Source organism: Prionailurus viverrinus, chromosome A3, assembly GCF_022837055.1.
Source record: "Prionailurus viverrinus isolate Anna chromosome A3, UM_Priviv_1.0, whole genome shotgun sequence".
NCBI lineage: Eukaryota > Metazoa > Chordata > Mammalia > Carnivora > Felidae > Prionailurus > Prionailurus viverrinus.
In genome coordinates this window covers 21,815,886-21,831,237 of record NC_062563.1, presented here as the reverse complement: position 1 = coordinate 21,831,237, position 15,352 = coordinate 21,815,886, and the positions used below count along the sequence as shown (strand labels likewise).

The 15,352-nt window shown below is 58.8% G+C and overlaps 2 protein-coding genes across 5 annotated transcripts in view; one reads left to right on the top strand and one right to left on the bottom strand.

The window, feature by feature from the left end:
- Positions 1 to 352: 352 nt before the first annotated feature.
- Positions 353 to 15,352, top strand: part of VSTM2L (V-set and transmembrane domain containing 2 like) — a 37,966-nt gene continuing 22,966 nt past the window's right edge. The window contains exon 1 of the mRNA XM_047852075.1: positions 353 to 718. Coding sequence (XP_047708031.1) covers positions 598 to 718 — 121 coding nt within the window. The 5' untranslated portion in view covers positions 353 to 597. The remainder of the gene's footprint in view (positions 719 to 15,352) is intronic.
- The window catches only part of TTI1 (TELO2 interacting protein 1), a 94,665-nt gene continuing 92,622 nt past the window's right edge, over positions 13,310 to 15,352 (bottom strand). For 3 of the 4 annotated variants that reach the window (XM_047852067.1, XM_047852070.1, XM_047852069.1), the window contains one exon: positions 13,310 to 13,624. In XM_047852067.1, coding sequence (XP_047708023.1) covers positions 13,351 to 13,624 — 274 coding nt within the window. In that variant the 3' untranslated portion in view covers positions 13,310 to 13,350. The remainder of the gene's footprint in view (positions 13,625 to 15,352) is intronic. The other variant, XM_047852068.1, reaches the window with a different exon arrangement.

Here is a 15,352-nt window from a genome sequence, read left to right as displayed (position 1 = left end):
ACCCTGGCACCGCCCTGCTAGCAAAGTTGGGAGTCCCTCGGAGCGCGCTGAGTCTGGCGGCAGGTGGATGGGTTTTTCTCCTCATCCCGCTGGATAGTATTTCAGGTTTTGAAGCCAGTTGTGTTATGCTTTGAGGGAACTGGGTCCCTGGGGTGGTTGCCTCCACCCCATCCCGCCGCCCGTTTGCACTCTCGGGTGGGGGGACGTTGCGGGTACCGCTTTAAAAATCCCAGCCTGGGCAAAACTTTGATGATAAATCAAGCGGCAGATCCCTCCGCCGCCGCCTCCTCTGGGCGGGCGGGAGGGAGTGGGAGGGAGGGGGTGCGGCGGCGCCGGCGCCGAGCGGAGTGGCCTTCCGCGGAAGGGAAGAGTCCCGCAGTCGGAGGCGGCCGGCTGGGCGTGCGCTCGCTACCCGCACCCGGGGCTGGACCGGAGCCGGGCGAGGGCTGGGGCCGGGGCCCGGCCAGCTTCGGCGAGCGAGAGGCAGCGGCCGGAGCTGGGCAGCCAGGCCGCATCCGGCAGGGAACGGCGGGCGCGGGGTCTGCGGTCTCCTGAGCCCCGATGTGAGGCGGCGGCGCCCCGGCCCGAGCGCGCACCATGGGGGCCCCGCTCGCCGCGGCGCTGGGCGCCCTCCACTACCTGGCACTTTTCCTGCAACTCGGGGGCGCCACGCGGCCCGCCGGCCACGCGCCCTGGGATAACCACGTCTCCGGCCACGGTGAGTTCGGTCGCCGCCCCCGCGGACTTCCCCACCAAACCCCACCCCGGGCCGCGCCGCTCCAACTTGGCCGTCCCCGGGCTGGAACCCGCGTCGGCCCCGGCGGGAGTCCCGTGGCGCCCCCTGCCGGGTCCACGGACCCGCCCTGGCACCCCGGCCGCCCCTGCAGAGGAAGGGGCACCCCGCGTGCAACCCGGATCGATCCCGCTGTAGCCGAGAGCCCCCTCCTCCCCAGCACGCTCGCGCCGATACACACACCGCCAGGACCACACGTATGCACAGCCAGGGGCACACTCACTGTTCCCACACTCACAACTCCTGCCCTCACGCATCTCCAGCCGCCTGCTCGGATCCCCCTCCTCACTCATAACCACTCACACTTATGCCCGCTGCACACACACACCGGCACCACGGTTGGGGGACTCACACCCTGCCAGCTGGCACCCAGGCGCACGCACTCTGCACAACTCTTGCCTGCCCTTCTGCCTGCAGACACACACACACACACACACACACACACACACACACACTTGTGAACACACTTTGCTCGCCCACTCCTCTCTGCCCATCTGCCTTTCCCTTTTGTAGGTTTAACCCTGTAGCTGCCCTCATCCCCTCTTACTCCTCATCTGCCCCTTGGATCACTGGGAAAGGTCCTGGGGACAGAAGACCCCGCGTCTTGAGAACTGGTAGACCCGAGCTGCAGCTGCCCCTGCAGGGTCGGGGTCGGAGGCTTGCTGGGAGCCCCTCAAACACACTGGAATAGTTGGGATTGCTGCTTCCACCCACAGGCGTGGACGGGGAAGAGGGATGCTAGGTGCTTCTGTCTTGTCTCTGGGGGTGGGTGGAAAGCCCCCCGCCATCCTTCTGTAGGGCACCCCCCCATCCTCAGCCTCGGCCCTGAGGATTGAAAGGTGGGAAATCAACTCAGCCACCGTGGGAGCTGGGGAGCAAGCAAGCAACCCCACACTGGTTGCCTGAGTCTGGGAAGCTCCTTTTAGCCCCAAAGGAGCCCAAGTTGGCAGTGGAGTTGTAACATCTGAGGCTGGTAGCTGGGGGGGGGGGGGGGGTTCCCCTGCCCCTGTGAGCCAGGCTCCGGAATGGGGACCGGAGCATAAATGAAAATGGAGACGCTTCTTCCATCCATCCCTTCCCAGTCCAGTGGGGGCGGCTGCAGCACCAGTGCTGGGCACTGTATGCCCAGGGCCGGTGGGGAGGTCTGCACAAAGAGCAGAGAACTGTGTGATTTATTCCGAAGGAAGGAGTGAGGCGTGGGGAGTAGGTAATCAGAGGAGGCTTTGCTGGGGCCTGATGCATGAGTGGGATTGTTCCCAGGGGCACGGGTGCTTCCAAAGCCCTTCTCAGGGTCTCTGCTTTTGGGGAACCATGATTCCCTGCACCTTCTGCCTTACCACGTTTGATAGAACTGCTCTGTGTATCATCTGCGCACCCTTCACGTCCTCCATCGAATTTCTACTGACCTGGCCGGAGCGCTGGGAAATAGGGGAAGGCTTATGTTGATCCTCAGTTTACAGATGGGGAAACCAAGGCTCAGAGAGGTGAAGGGACTTGCCCAAGGTCACACAGTGAGTGAGCGGTTGAGCTGGGACTGGCCACAGGGTCTGTCGGGCAAAGACAGAGCTTTTTCCAGGACATTCATCTCCCCGTCAGATCCCCTCCCATTTAAAGGAAACTGGGAATCCCTCCTTCCTCTCCCCACCTCGCGATGCTCAGTTCCTTGGCACAGTTAGAACTTATACTAGGAGGTTTTCCAAGGAAGGGTTTTCCTGCATTTGCAGTCCCGAGAGATACGAGGACTGGGGCTCTGAGGTTTATGGTCATCCTGTCCCTGGAGCATCAGACCTCAAGGATTTGGGTGCTACTCTGTCATTCCTGAGGTCCTGAGGGTCTGCCCTTTGTGTGGTAGTCTCTTCCTGCCCCCTGGTGCCGGGCGTGCTCAGGGGCACAACTCTGCCATGCGAGCTGGAATGTCACCTCTGAACCCTGGACAGGTCCCGCTAAGGCCCAGAGGAGGGGCTAGACAGAAAGGACACAGCACTGACTGCTGGGGGCCCTGGCTTCTCTCACTGACCCCCCTGTGCAGTTCTGGGCAAGTGGGTCAGCCCCCTGTGGGGCTCCTTCTGTCCCTCAAGAAACAAGGAAGCCAGGCTGCTCTGCAGGGGCCAGACTGCCTTCTCCCAACATTGCCAGGTTCAAAGTCACCAAGTAGTGGATGCCGAGGAGCCCCCACGGCGGCCCCTCTGCCGGGCCAAGTGCCCGCCACCACAGGAAGGGTTTGGAGCCACTCACTTAATCACAAAAAGAAACTGTTATTAATGATAGTGAGACGCGGCGAATAAGTGGGTCATGTCTAATAAGCCATTTGTGTTCAGGAGGAGAATACCAATTTGATAAAAGCTGTGTGTGCTGAAAAAGCCCAGAAATTGCTGTTTAGCAGATTGGAGCCTGATCGTTTCATTATTCCTGGGCTCCGCATGTCCTCGGCTGATTCAGGAAATGTGGCCGGGTTAGGGAGGGGTCTCGGTGCCTGCAGGTGGGGATGGGAGGCTGGAAGTGGGGGGCTCCTCCGGAGGAGCCCACGGACCCCAACCACTTGGCGGTTGCTCCCCTCTCCAGCTCAGTCCGAGCCCAGCCCAGCCGCCAGGCTGACGCCTTCCCCCCCCACCACCCGGGACTTGTCACAGGGAGAGCCCGTGGTCAGGTGGGTCCGCAAGGACATCTGTCTCGCTTCCCATCTCCCTGCTACCTGCACTCAGCCCACTTCGCAGAGGGCCTTTTAAAGGCATGAGGATCGAATGGGGGAGTGAATGGAGCATGCCTCTTAGGGAGGCACAAGGGACTGAGAGGCTGGGAGGGTGGTGGCCAGTGTTCGCCCGTAGTAGGTATTCCGTTAATGGCAACTATTTTGAATTTTCCTTATCAGAAAGGGTTAGCTTATTGCCATAAGCACAGCAGAGGTGGCGGCGGGGTGGGGGGGGGGGGCGGGAGCGAGGAGCTAGCATTTATGAGCTGCCTACTATGTGCTGTAGGTGCTACCAAACCCCTTGCCAGTGTTCACTCACCAAGGTTGACACTATTCATGCAAGGCTGGGGTTGGAGAGAGGAGAATACTGAGGTTCAGAGAGGGCCAGTGACTCGCCCAAGGTCACTGAGCCTGTATGGGGAGCGGAAGAGCTGTGCCTGCCTCCTCCAGGACGGCCTTGAGGCAGGCTCGGCCAGGCACGTGACAGGACTTCTTCCTTCTGCACGGCCTTAGCTGAGCCTTCCAGCTCCCCAGAGAACTGGCAAAGCAGTGGGTTCCAGCAAGAGGAACCAGCCGCTTAGACAGGTGACGGGTAGGGTCTTGCTGAGGCCACATGCAAGTTTAGAAAAAGACAGCTGGGCTGGACTCTTTCTCCAGTCCTTGTCCCAGGTCTGGGCCAGGGCAGGGGTCCTGAAGGCGGGACCTCTGTGCGCATCCTGCAGAGACCTCCCGCCTTGGAATCACCGGGGAGTTTGTTAAAATGCAGATCCCAGGGTCCCCCAGACCCATTGGCCAAAATGATTGTTGATGAGACCCTGGAATCTGCATTTTAATAAGCTCCCCCGATGATTCCTGCGCAGCTGGAGTTTGGGAGCCACTGCCTAAAGTATTCACCCACGTGTAGGGACAGGATATTGTCTTGTCCAGGGGCTGCTGGGTTGATTTGGTTTTGCAAGAGAGGGAGAGGGCCACGCTGGAGCAGGCATGTGGACCCTGAGAGGAGACCCAGGAAGCCTGATACTGAAGCAGACATCCATTCTGACACCCCACCCTGCCACACACACACACACACACACACACACACACACGTACACACACACCTAGGCCAGCACCTTCAATTATTAATATACCCCAATGCAGACACAGATCCTGGCTTGGCCCGGTGCTTTGTCCATTGAGTGATTCACCGTCCTGAGGTTCTCTCTGTTGCCAGGAGGGAGCAGCGGGGTGCTGAGGGAGGGGTGGGGGCCACCGGGCCGTTTGGCAAACAGCCTGTGCACTGGAAAACGACTCTGGCATTATCTCATTCCTTACTGAACTGTTGGTATCTCCCCATCAATAAGCTGGCTAGTTTGGTGGCTGGGAGATGGAGAAAATTGAGTGCTGTCTTCCGAAGGTTATGATGTTAAAAATGTGTTCGCATTGTCTCGGGTGTTGGTGATTATTCTATCAATTACGCCCGTAAACACTCGGCCTTGGGCTGAGGGTTCCCGGCCTCCTGTGGGGAATCGGCCCTCACAAGCGGTTTTCCCCGAGTCCTTCACACCAATTGGTTTTGACACCTTGCCTATCAGCCGCTCCGGCGGCCTTTTCCCGAAGCAATGGGAGCCGCGGGCGGCCAGCAGGACAGGAATTCGGCTCATCTCCACGGTGACACGGTGACAGCAGAAGTGTTGGGGGAAGTCTCCTTGTGATAAACAAGTGGGCAGGGACAGGGGTGAGGGAGAGTGGTCAGCCGCCAGGACCGGAGACGGAGGGGAGGAACAAAGCCGTGGGCAAGGGTGCATTTGCCCAAACTGCCTGGGAGGTTAGGGTTTGGCTTGGGGGTCACCTTACCCAACGCTGTGCAAATGAAGTGAGAAATATACAGAAGGAAATGTTTACTGAGTGTCACGCCAGGGCCTTGCATGGCATTGTTCCATCTGATCCCCACAAGCACCCTAAGAAGAAGGGACCTTTTCTCTGGCCCAGTGTATTTTTGAGGAAACTGAGGCCCAGTGAGGTTGACAGCCTCGCCTGAGGTCACACACCCAGCAAGTGCTGGAGCCTGGATTTGAACCCCGGAGTGTGACTCCAGACCCCACGCTCACAATGCTGTTGAGTCCCAGAGGCGAAGAGTTTTTGGAGACGTCCAAGGTCTGAAATCTTAAAACTTTGGTGTATTCCAAGCTGATGTAGTTTTAAACATTCGGTTGATTTTAATTTCGTAAGGAATCCATGTCTTTAGAAGAAAAGTCACAAAGCCGGAGCCCCTCCTCATCCTTACAGACCACGGCAAGGGCATCCCGGGCTGGGCAAGGCTGATGCCGCCTTGGCATGGACGGACCCAGGCCCCGCCCCTTGGGTACATAGGAGAGGCTGCAACCCTGAGGGTCGCGCGGCGCCAGGGTGTGTCCTCCTCTCCCCCGCCCCGGCGAGGTGAGACTCTTCTATCAGAAAAAGGGCCGGTGATCTCACTGGGGGAAGAAATCCACCCCTCCACCAGCTGGTGACCCTGAGGTCCCTCTGGCACCTGCCGCCGGGGGAAGGGAGGCGGAGACGGGGAGCCAGAGGGGCTATCGCTTCTTCAGGTCCCCGTCCCCGCCACGGGGCCCCCTCCCCGTCCTGGAAGCCAGCAGAGGAGTCTCTGGGACTCAGCTCCCTCACCCCCAGCTGAAACCTCTCTTCAAGGACCCTCCGCAGCCTTTGGGTCCTACCTGAGAGATGGTTTTAGGCAGCACCCGGACACAACCTCTTACATTTTAATCGTTCGCATTTATTTTAATGTGGATTGGAAAAATAAAACCGGCACATCAAAACTGTGATTTCACGGATATGATCGCTTAGGACGAGGCTAACGGGCATATGAGAAAACAGTGGGTTAGTTTATAGGAAACCAGTCAGACAGGCCAGTGAGGGTGGTCCACAGGCAGATCTGTGTGTAGGAATGACTGCACTTGGGGGTTGTTGGCCCGCGGGCTGCCTCCTCCCACCTCCTACTCAGGGCTCTCATTGGGAACCTCTGGCCTGACAGAGGCCGCTGCCGGGTATTGGAGGCTTGACCATTCACTTAGTCCCTCATTCATTCAACAAAGATCAGCCGAGCACCTGCCATGCACCAGGCTCCTTTAGCCACTGGGGACGTAGCAGTGAAGGAGACAGATAAGGTTCTAGCTCAGACAACTAAACCTATAAAACATACCTAGAAGTATAAGTTGTGATAGGAGTTGAGAAGCAGCGATGATGTTCAGCCCAGAAAAGGCACTCCCTCCCGGGGCAGTGAGGGGACCCCAGAGTGAGCTCCCTGTCGCAGAAGATATGCAAGCTGGACCCAACCATTTATTAGCTGGGGGCGTTTTGGAGGGAATCCCTGCTTTATTTCCCAAAGGAGCACAGACTGGCGAAGTCGGCAGAGAAGTCAGAACACAGTGGGTGGTTAATGACGGTCTGTCACCCAGCGAGGCTGGGCGGGGCTGAGGATGCCCGGTGGGCGGGGCTGAGGATGCCCGGTGGGCGGGGCTGAGGATGCCCGGGCCCCACACAGGGGACGCGGCAGGGGTGAGGGCCTTTGCTGGCTCCTGTGTTGAGAGGTGCGGGCAGTGGCTCCTTTGTGACTTCATTAAAGTTAAAGTGCCAGAGTTCGGGGGTGGGAGAAGTAGACCCTGAGCTTTTAGCCAACCCTCCCGCTAACTCGGCCTTGCTGGGTAGCTTGGCAGGTCCCTGCCCTTCTCTGGGCCTCAGCACCCCCAACGATGGCAAGTTTACCTAAGCTCTAAGCCTCTGGAGTCCTTCCAGGCCCTCTCCTTTGTCCTCCAGGCAGCAGGTGAGGCTGGAGTCCACGGCGGTGCGAACTCCGTCTAGCACGTGATGCTTCCTCTCAGTGGCCTTCGGGGGTCTGGGAACCAAGACGCCAGGCAGCGTTCATCCAGTTTTTTCCTCTGTGCCGATCATCTCCCTTACCTCCTCCTTTAGGCCTCACACGCCCCATGGGGAGGGTGCTCCCATGTTACGGACTAGGACACGGAGGCGTAGGGGGTGATGTGACCTGCCTGAGGCCACACAGCTGTTGAATGGCAAAGCCAGGCTTGAGCCCAGCTTATGGGGCTGCAGAGCTGGGGTTCTGCCCTGCTCATCTGTCCTGCTCCTGGCTGCCAAGCCCGGTGGGCGTGTGGACACTTGCTTGCTTTGTTCCGGAGCGGCACCCTGGCTTCGTCGGATTATCTCCGGGATGCCAAAATGCCGGAAAGGCCAGGGTCTGGCTGAACAAGCTCGATCTGAGAGCCTAGGCTCCTGGATCCGAGTCCAGCACTGTCAGTGGGGGTGGTGGGACCCTGGGTGCACCTGCCTGGCTGTTCCGCAGGGAGGGGGCTGGTGGCTTTGTCTGAGCGTGTGTCTGGAATGCGTGCATTTGGGTGTTTGATCATGTGCGGTTGAGATGTGGCTGGGCGGGAAGGAGCCGGGTGGTCCCTCTAGCGTCCCAGCCTAGGGGGGCCAGGCTGTGCCCTCTGTGCCATAGCCTTGGCTTCTGAATCAGCCTCCCCGGCCCCTCCAAGCTGATGCCCTTGGGACGTGAGGCATAGAAGCTCTGGGAGCATCTGGAAGGTTAGAGCCGGAGCTGGGGCCGGGGGGGGGGGGGGGGGCCTTGCTCAGAGCTATCAATTAGGGGGCTGGCAGTGGCCATCTGTGGCAAGTGCTCTGCCTGCCCCTCTGGATCTCTCTCTCCGGGTTGGACTCTCTCCCTCTGTCCTTCAGTCTCTCTCCATCTTTCTTTGTCCCTTTCCCTGTGTCTGCTGCATCCATCACCCTCCCTCTTCCCATCTCCCCACCTCACCCTGTCTGTCTTCACATGCACACACGTGCACGCACGCACACGCGCCCACACACACACACTCCTCTCTCCAGGTCACATCTAGGATCACACACGCGTGTATTCTGGGTAGCATGATGATACCCACACAGAGCGGGCAACTGAGAAATGTCAGTTGAATGACTGAAGTGAATGAATGAATGGCGATGTTACAAGGGGATGAAATGAAATGGTGATGTTACAAGGGACACTGGAGCTTGTCTAGACTAGTGGTTCCTAATTTTCCTGGAGGTCACAAGCCTCTTGAGCATCTGATGAAAAATGGATCACTTCCTTAGAAAAATGCCACACCATTTTTGGTTAGTGCCGGTGGGTTCGTTGAGGCCCCCGAAGCTCACCTGTGGTCCCAGGGGAAGCAGCCTTCATTTCACTGGGGAGGAAACTGAGGCCCAGAAAGGAGCCAGGGCCAGCCCCAGGATGCAGGGCAAGCCCTCAGCAGAGCCGGGAGTGGGTCCTCCTCCTCCCCCGCAGCTCTCCCATGTGACCTGGGGGTGGGGTTGGGGGGGGCTCTAGAACAACTTGTCACTTTCCCCAGCAAGTTCTGGGTGAGTGTCTCCAGGGGGTGGGCGCGGGGGAGAGGTAACGGAGGACAGCCAGCCAGAGACGAGAGCCCTGGAAATGTGGGGGGGGGGGTTCTCTGAAGGTTTCCCACCAGAGTGGTCCCCATGTCCTGGGGCAGTCAGGAAGACTTCCTGGGGGAGGTGGGCTCCTTGAATCCAGGGCTGAGGGCTGGGTTGAGGGGATTCCAGAGGCCAGGGGAGCTTCCCCTGATGTCCTGGGTCTGGCAGGGGCTTCAGCGGGAGAGTTGTGCATGTGTACTGGGCAAAGCAGGCTGCGGAGCCTGGTATTGACCCCCACCAGCTGGAGGTTTTCGAGTGGGGCGGGTGGGGGTCTGGCGTCGGGGTAGGACCGGCCATGTGCCTGAAGTGGGGGCTCAAACAGGACTTGGAGGCTGGAGGGGGAGAGGCTGTTTCCTGGACTAGGCCCGAACTCGCAGGCTCGTAGGATGCCAGGGCCGCAGCGTCCAGGGGGCGACAGAAACGTGGGCTCGGTGGGAGATGGGAACTGGGTGTGCACGCGTGCGCGTGTGTGTGCGTGTGTGTGTGTGTGCGCGCACACACTGGCTTCCTTTCTAATACTTGAGCACCCCAGGCTCCTCAGCACCTTCCCCCCAGTGATTTCATCTGCCTGGCAGGCTCCCCCCCTGCCCCCCCCACCCTCCGGCTCCCTCCACCGTGTTTCGTGTACCTCCTCACAGGGGTGCGTGACCTGTCAGAGCCTCACCGTGGTCATCCCAGCGGGCACCCCAGGCACCCGTCCACACGCCATCTTGCAGAAGAGGAAACGGGCTTAAGAGGTGGGTGGGCTGGGGGCCCACACCTAGTTCAAGGCAAGGGAGCAGAGCCCCACCTTTCTCCCCCCCCCCCCCGCCCCCAGCCTGGCGTGATAAGGTTGTAGGGGATGGTACGTGCCCAGGCTTTGGGGTCAGATGCTCTTGGGCTCAAGTCCCGGCCCCCTACTCAAGCTCTCTGAGCCTCACTGGCCAACTTGGGGCTGGGGGTCTTGACTGAAGCCCCTCTTCTCCCAACCCTCAGGTTTGGTTCCTGGCTGAGGGCAGGGAAGGTGAGAGCAGACGGCAGCGTGTCTGTTTTGCTTTGTGAGGTTTTAAAAAAATTATTTCCGGCCTCAGAGGCGGCAGCAATTATGGCCGGCTCACTGGGGAGCCGTTTGCCGCCTGTCATTGGCCCCAGGAAAGGGTCCCTAATGGAGGCCCGGCGGCCGGAGTGCATGGTAGTGAAAATAACGCTCCAAACAACCCTGCACTAATGGTCTCCTGGCAGGCAGACGAGAGGGAGGGGGCGGGCAGGCTGGCTGACAGCTGACGGAAGGCCTCTGGGGCAGGGGGCCCTGAGCCTCACCGGCTGGTCTCCTCATGTCCCCCAAACCCCAGCAGTGGTCCCTGAACTCCAGTTAGGCGCTGGGAGTCCTGAGCCCCATCCTGGCTCTGCTGTTTTCTGTTGAATCTCCTCCCGGGCAGAGGAAAAGCACTCAGTGCAAAAGCCCTGGGGTGGGGCAGAACCCCGTCAGCTAGGGATTCTCTGGTTCTAGAACAGTCCTTGCGTTTCAGAAGGCCAGGCCAGTCTAGTCTTCTAGGGGAGGAAAAGGGAGGTGGGAGTCTTGGGGCAAGAGGAGCCGGAGCAAGGCCACCCTGTGAGAGGCGGCCTGAATAGCGGCCCGATCATCACCAACCTGAGAAAGCTCCATGGAGCCCACTAGGTGCCGGATATTTACGGGGATGTGTGATTCTGTTGAGTGCCCATGATACCCATTTTAGAGATGAGGAGACTGAAGCTCAGGGCTTTGCCCACCACAAGGAAGCAGAGTTGGGGTTCACATGTGGGTCAGCCTGACTCCAGAGCTCGCACGGTTTCTGCTGCTCTGCTAGATTTCCCAAACACAGTTGGGCAGGGGCGGGAGGGGCAGGGGCAAGCACTAGGTCCCAAGGGGGGCTGCGTTGGACCACTCCTCCTGGGGAGGCGGCATGGCCGCCAGAGTCTGCCTCAGTTTCTCCCCTGCTGTCGGTCCCCGCACCTGGCGTTCAAGTGCCCTCTCCCCTTCTCTGTTCTTCACGCTCCCTGCGCCCACCCACCTCTCACTTGTCTTTCTCCCTCTCACTGGACTTGAGGGGCGCTCCTTTCTGGGCTCGGGGGCAGCCGCTCATCCCTGTGGCTGGTGCGGCCTCCCTCTGCTTCCTCCATTCACCCCCTCTCTGCCCCTGGCAGGCAGCAAGGAGGGCACACGCCCGGGCTTTGGGGTCAGACTCTTAGGCAGACTCTTAGGTCAAGTCCTGACCCCCGCTCAAGCTCTGCAAGCCTGAGGAGCCATCTGTGCAATGGGCTCACCCCACTGGCCTTGCAGGATGTCCAGGCGAGGGGGGTGGGAGGAAATGGCATCTGCACAAACGTCAGGACGACTGTTTGCCATCTCGTGTCCCTGCCCCCGCATCCTGGTTCCTGTCCTGTCGCTGGCTCCCCGCACATCCCCCCCCCCCCCCCGCTTGCCTCCCTCCCTCCCAAACCCTTTCACTCCCCGGGGCCCAGATGTGTGGGAAGAGGAGGCGGGAATTCCGCTGGGGAAACCTGCTCGACTCCCACAATCCTGCAAGTGCCAGAATATTTTCACTCTCCTTAAATCTCCCTAGATTTGTAATTCTCCCGCTGTCTCCCTCAATCCGCGCCGCTGGCCTTGGGAGGCACCCTGCCCCCCGCCGCGGGCACCGGCACTGCCCGCCCAGCCGGGTCACGGCTGCCTGGCGGGGGGGGGGGGGGGGGGCAAGTCCTCCCTCTGTCCGTGCCTCAGTTTCTTCACCCATAAGAAGAGGAGAGTGACGGTGGCCACTTCCCAGGTTGTCTTGGGGATTCGGTGAGACATTTTACGTTATTAAAGAAGCATCTCTATAAAAAGGAATGAAATCTGATATATGCTACAATGTAGAGGAACCTCGAAAACATTAGGCTGAGTGAAAAAAAAAGCCAGTCCCCAAAGACCGTATGTGGTGTTATCGCATTGGTCTGAAACATCCAGAATAGGGGAGTCCAGAGACAGAACATAGAGCGGTGACCGCCAGGGGTCACGGGGACGGCTCGTGACTGCCTCCTGGGTGCGGGGTTTCCCTTCAGGGGGATGAAAACGTCCGCGGACTAGATGCAGGGGGTGGTTGTCCAACGCCGTGAATGCGCTCAGTACCACCGACTTGTTCATTTTAAAGTGGTTAATTCTGTGACCTGAATTTTGCTCCGATGACAAACTAAGCACCAAGGAAACGCCCCTGGAGCCCATACTCTGCCAGATCGTCCACTGACAACAGCCTTACGACGTAGGTGTTATCACCCCCATCTTACAGATGAGCAAACCGAGGCCCAGCATCACCAGGCACTTAGCGCATAGTAAGGGCTCAAAATGGTAGCTGGTTGCACTTTTATTTAGGGCAGCCCTCCTTCCCCATCAGCGGGGCTGGGCAGGGACCCCACCTGAGCGAACGGCCTTGTGTGTGTGTAAAACTCAGCAGTTGAGTGGCTGCCACCGGGGAACAGCGGGCATTGAGGCCCTACTGTGTCCCCCACACGGACATGTCACCTGCATCAGTCCTCGAAATAAGCCTTGAAGAAGTGACACAAGTGAGGGGCGCCTGGGTGGCTCAGTCGGTTAAGCGTCCGGCTTCAGCCAGGTCACGATCTCGCGGTCCGTGAGTTCGAGCCCTACAGGTCATGATCTCGCGATCTCGGGGTCCTGCGGGGCTCTGGGCTGATGGCTCAGAGCCTGGAGCCTGCTTCCGATTCTGTGTCTCCCTCTCTCTCTGCCCCTCCCCCGTTCATGCTCTGTCTCTGTCTCAAAAATAAAACGTTAAAAAAATAAATAAATAAATAAATAAACTTAAAAAAAAAAATGACACATGTGGGAACAAGCACTCAGGCCAGTGGGGTAACTTAGAGCCACACGGCAAGTCAGGCCAGGGGTGCAGCTGTTATCCTCACGCGTAAATCCTGGGCGTCCCTGCCACCCCCCCACCCAGTCCCTCTGCTTCCTCCCGGTCCGCTCCCCGCTTTTGCCAACAGGTCAACAATCCCCTGCGCGGGGCAAGGCCTAAGGCTGCAGAGACAAAGGAGGCCTCTGACTGGATCGGACAGAGGCCCCTTGACTAGGGGATCAGCCCCACGCGGCGGAGTAAACAGCTCCCCACCAGGGCACCATTTCTTTGATGGTCTATTTCATTCAAAATTCATGGGTTCTGTATTCTGATCCATAATATATTCATGTTTGCTTTCATACAAAAATAATGTTCTTTCCCCATTTGGGGGGAGGGCAATCAGCAGGGACTGTGAGGGCATCCACCGTTCATTTCTTTGTTCGCTCACTCTGCAAGCGGGCCCTCGGGCCTCCTCGGGCCCGGAGCGGGTGTTAGTCCTCACCGCGTGCAAGACGCAGGGCGCCTGGCGCTGAATCACCCAGGAAGCTGCCCCGTCAGCCGGACTGGCGGGCTCGGTAGGGTTGTGACAGGCGAGTGGCAGAGAGGCTCCAGGTCCGGGGGCCTCTGCAAGCCGGGGCCTGGAGGTGGGGCCGAGGGATGAAAGGCGGGAGGTCAGTGGCCGAGGACGCCAGGGCCTGTGACAGTGGTGGGGGTGGCTGCCCGCTGTGTCCGGCCCTCAGCAGGCCCTGCGTCCCGAGCCCTTCTGACCGAGAAGAGTCTCTGCTTGGTGCTGCTCTGAATTTAATGCGTGACCCTCGCCGGTCTCCCCTGTTAACGCAAGAAAATGGAGACTGAGGCCCGGAGCTTTCAGCAAGCCGCTGCCTTCCCTGGCTGGAATTTACAGATGCTGTTTGGTTCTCATAGTGTTTATTTTTACAGTTACCCTCTATTTATGGCAAGTGATGCTGATTTTCCGTTTATGGCGGTAATAAAAGTCTCCTTTTAAGCTGAATTTATTTAAGTAAAAAGGGAAAGATGCTTTGAAAATAAATATTAAGTAAATAATGGTGCAGGTGTGTCAGGGATCCTGCAGAAATGGTGAAGGTAGTCCCCAAGAGGTCAGACTCGTGAGACTCTCCCTCGGGTGCGCCCTTTCCTGTTCGGAGCTCCTCCTAACTGTGCCAACTCCAACCAGCCTTCAAGTCCAAGTGTGCCCCACCACCTAGAAGCCACCCCTGAGTCCAGGCAGACGTGGGCCTGCCTTTATCTTCCCTCACACCGTTACCTGCATCCCAAGTTTCTGCATACGGTTGTGCTCTGCGTATCTCTGGGCTGGGGCGGGGAGGGGCCACGATGCATGGCTATGTGAATGGTGCACACCCTGAACAACGGTACATGGCGATGTAGGCTCAGTCCCAGCTGTTGTTCACCCAGTAGTCACCTGTCTGTGTGTCTGCCCTTCCTGTGGACTGTGGGCCGCGTCTTGGGAAGCCCGGCACACGTAGGGGTCTATGAGGGTTGATCTCTTTCATCCCGTTTGCGGGGAGGACTTGAGCTCACCGCATGCCCGGGTCACCATCTTCCCGCCAAGGCACGCTGCGGTTCACTAAGCTTTTGTACAAAATGCCTTCTTCCGCTTCTTGAGAAGGGGAGCGCTTGCCCACTCCAAGAGGAAACGACCCGGATCCCTCAGCCTGCCAGAGAACCCTCGAGTTCCTCCCTTGAGCCCATCCCCGAGCAGATGCTCTGCACCCACCCCCAGGGAGGAGAAGACTGGGTGTTGCCTGCTGGGCTTCTTCTATGAAGCCAGCCCTCTCAGACCCTGGGGGCTTTTCCATCCAGTTTATCTGGGTTTTCCTCTTATGGACATGTCACATCTCCTGGTTTCGGGAGCAAGGTGAGATTCACAGATGAGCTGGGGCTCCGTTAAATACTCCCTCTGCAGCCTTTCCCCTGTTCGGCCTCCCAGCTGGGAGTTAAGGTGGCCACGGGCCTTCCTGACCCCGTGCCACACACCCCTTGCAGTCCTGGCCACCAGCTGAGCTGGGCACAGAGCAGGCTGTCCGGAAACGGCCCCCAAAGAGTCACACTTTTTAGGACAGAAGGGGAAAGGAGCTGAGTGACGACGACGACCCAGGTTCTGGTTGGCAAATTCTGCAAGCAGCCTTGGGACTGAAGTCTGGCTTTGTTCCCTCATGCGGTGTGACCTCAGGCACTGACACTCCCTCTCTGAATCTTCATACCTCCCTCTGTGAAATGGGGCTGACAATAAATAGTAGCAGCTCATCAAGTCCTTGGGAGGATGAAGTAGGCTTCTGTGTACAGGCGGCACCTAGAGGGGTGCCTGATGGCCCCCAGGTTCTCTGAGCTTTGTTTCTTAAGTTGCTGGAAAAGGCTCAGGTATGGAGGGAGGTAAGTGGTGGGGGGAGTTCCAGGGGCCCTCACGTGGACACCCCGACTTCCTATCTTCATCACTGTCGTACCAGCACCAGCAGAGGACAGGGGGAGAGTTTGGACTTGGCTCCTAAGGCCTGAGTCTGAATCCCAGCTCCTCAA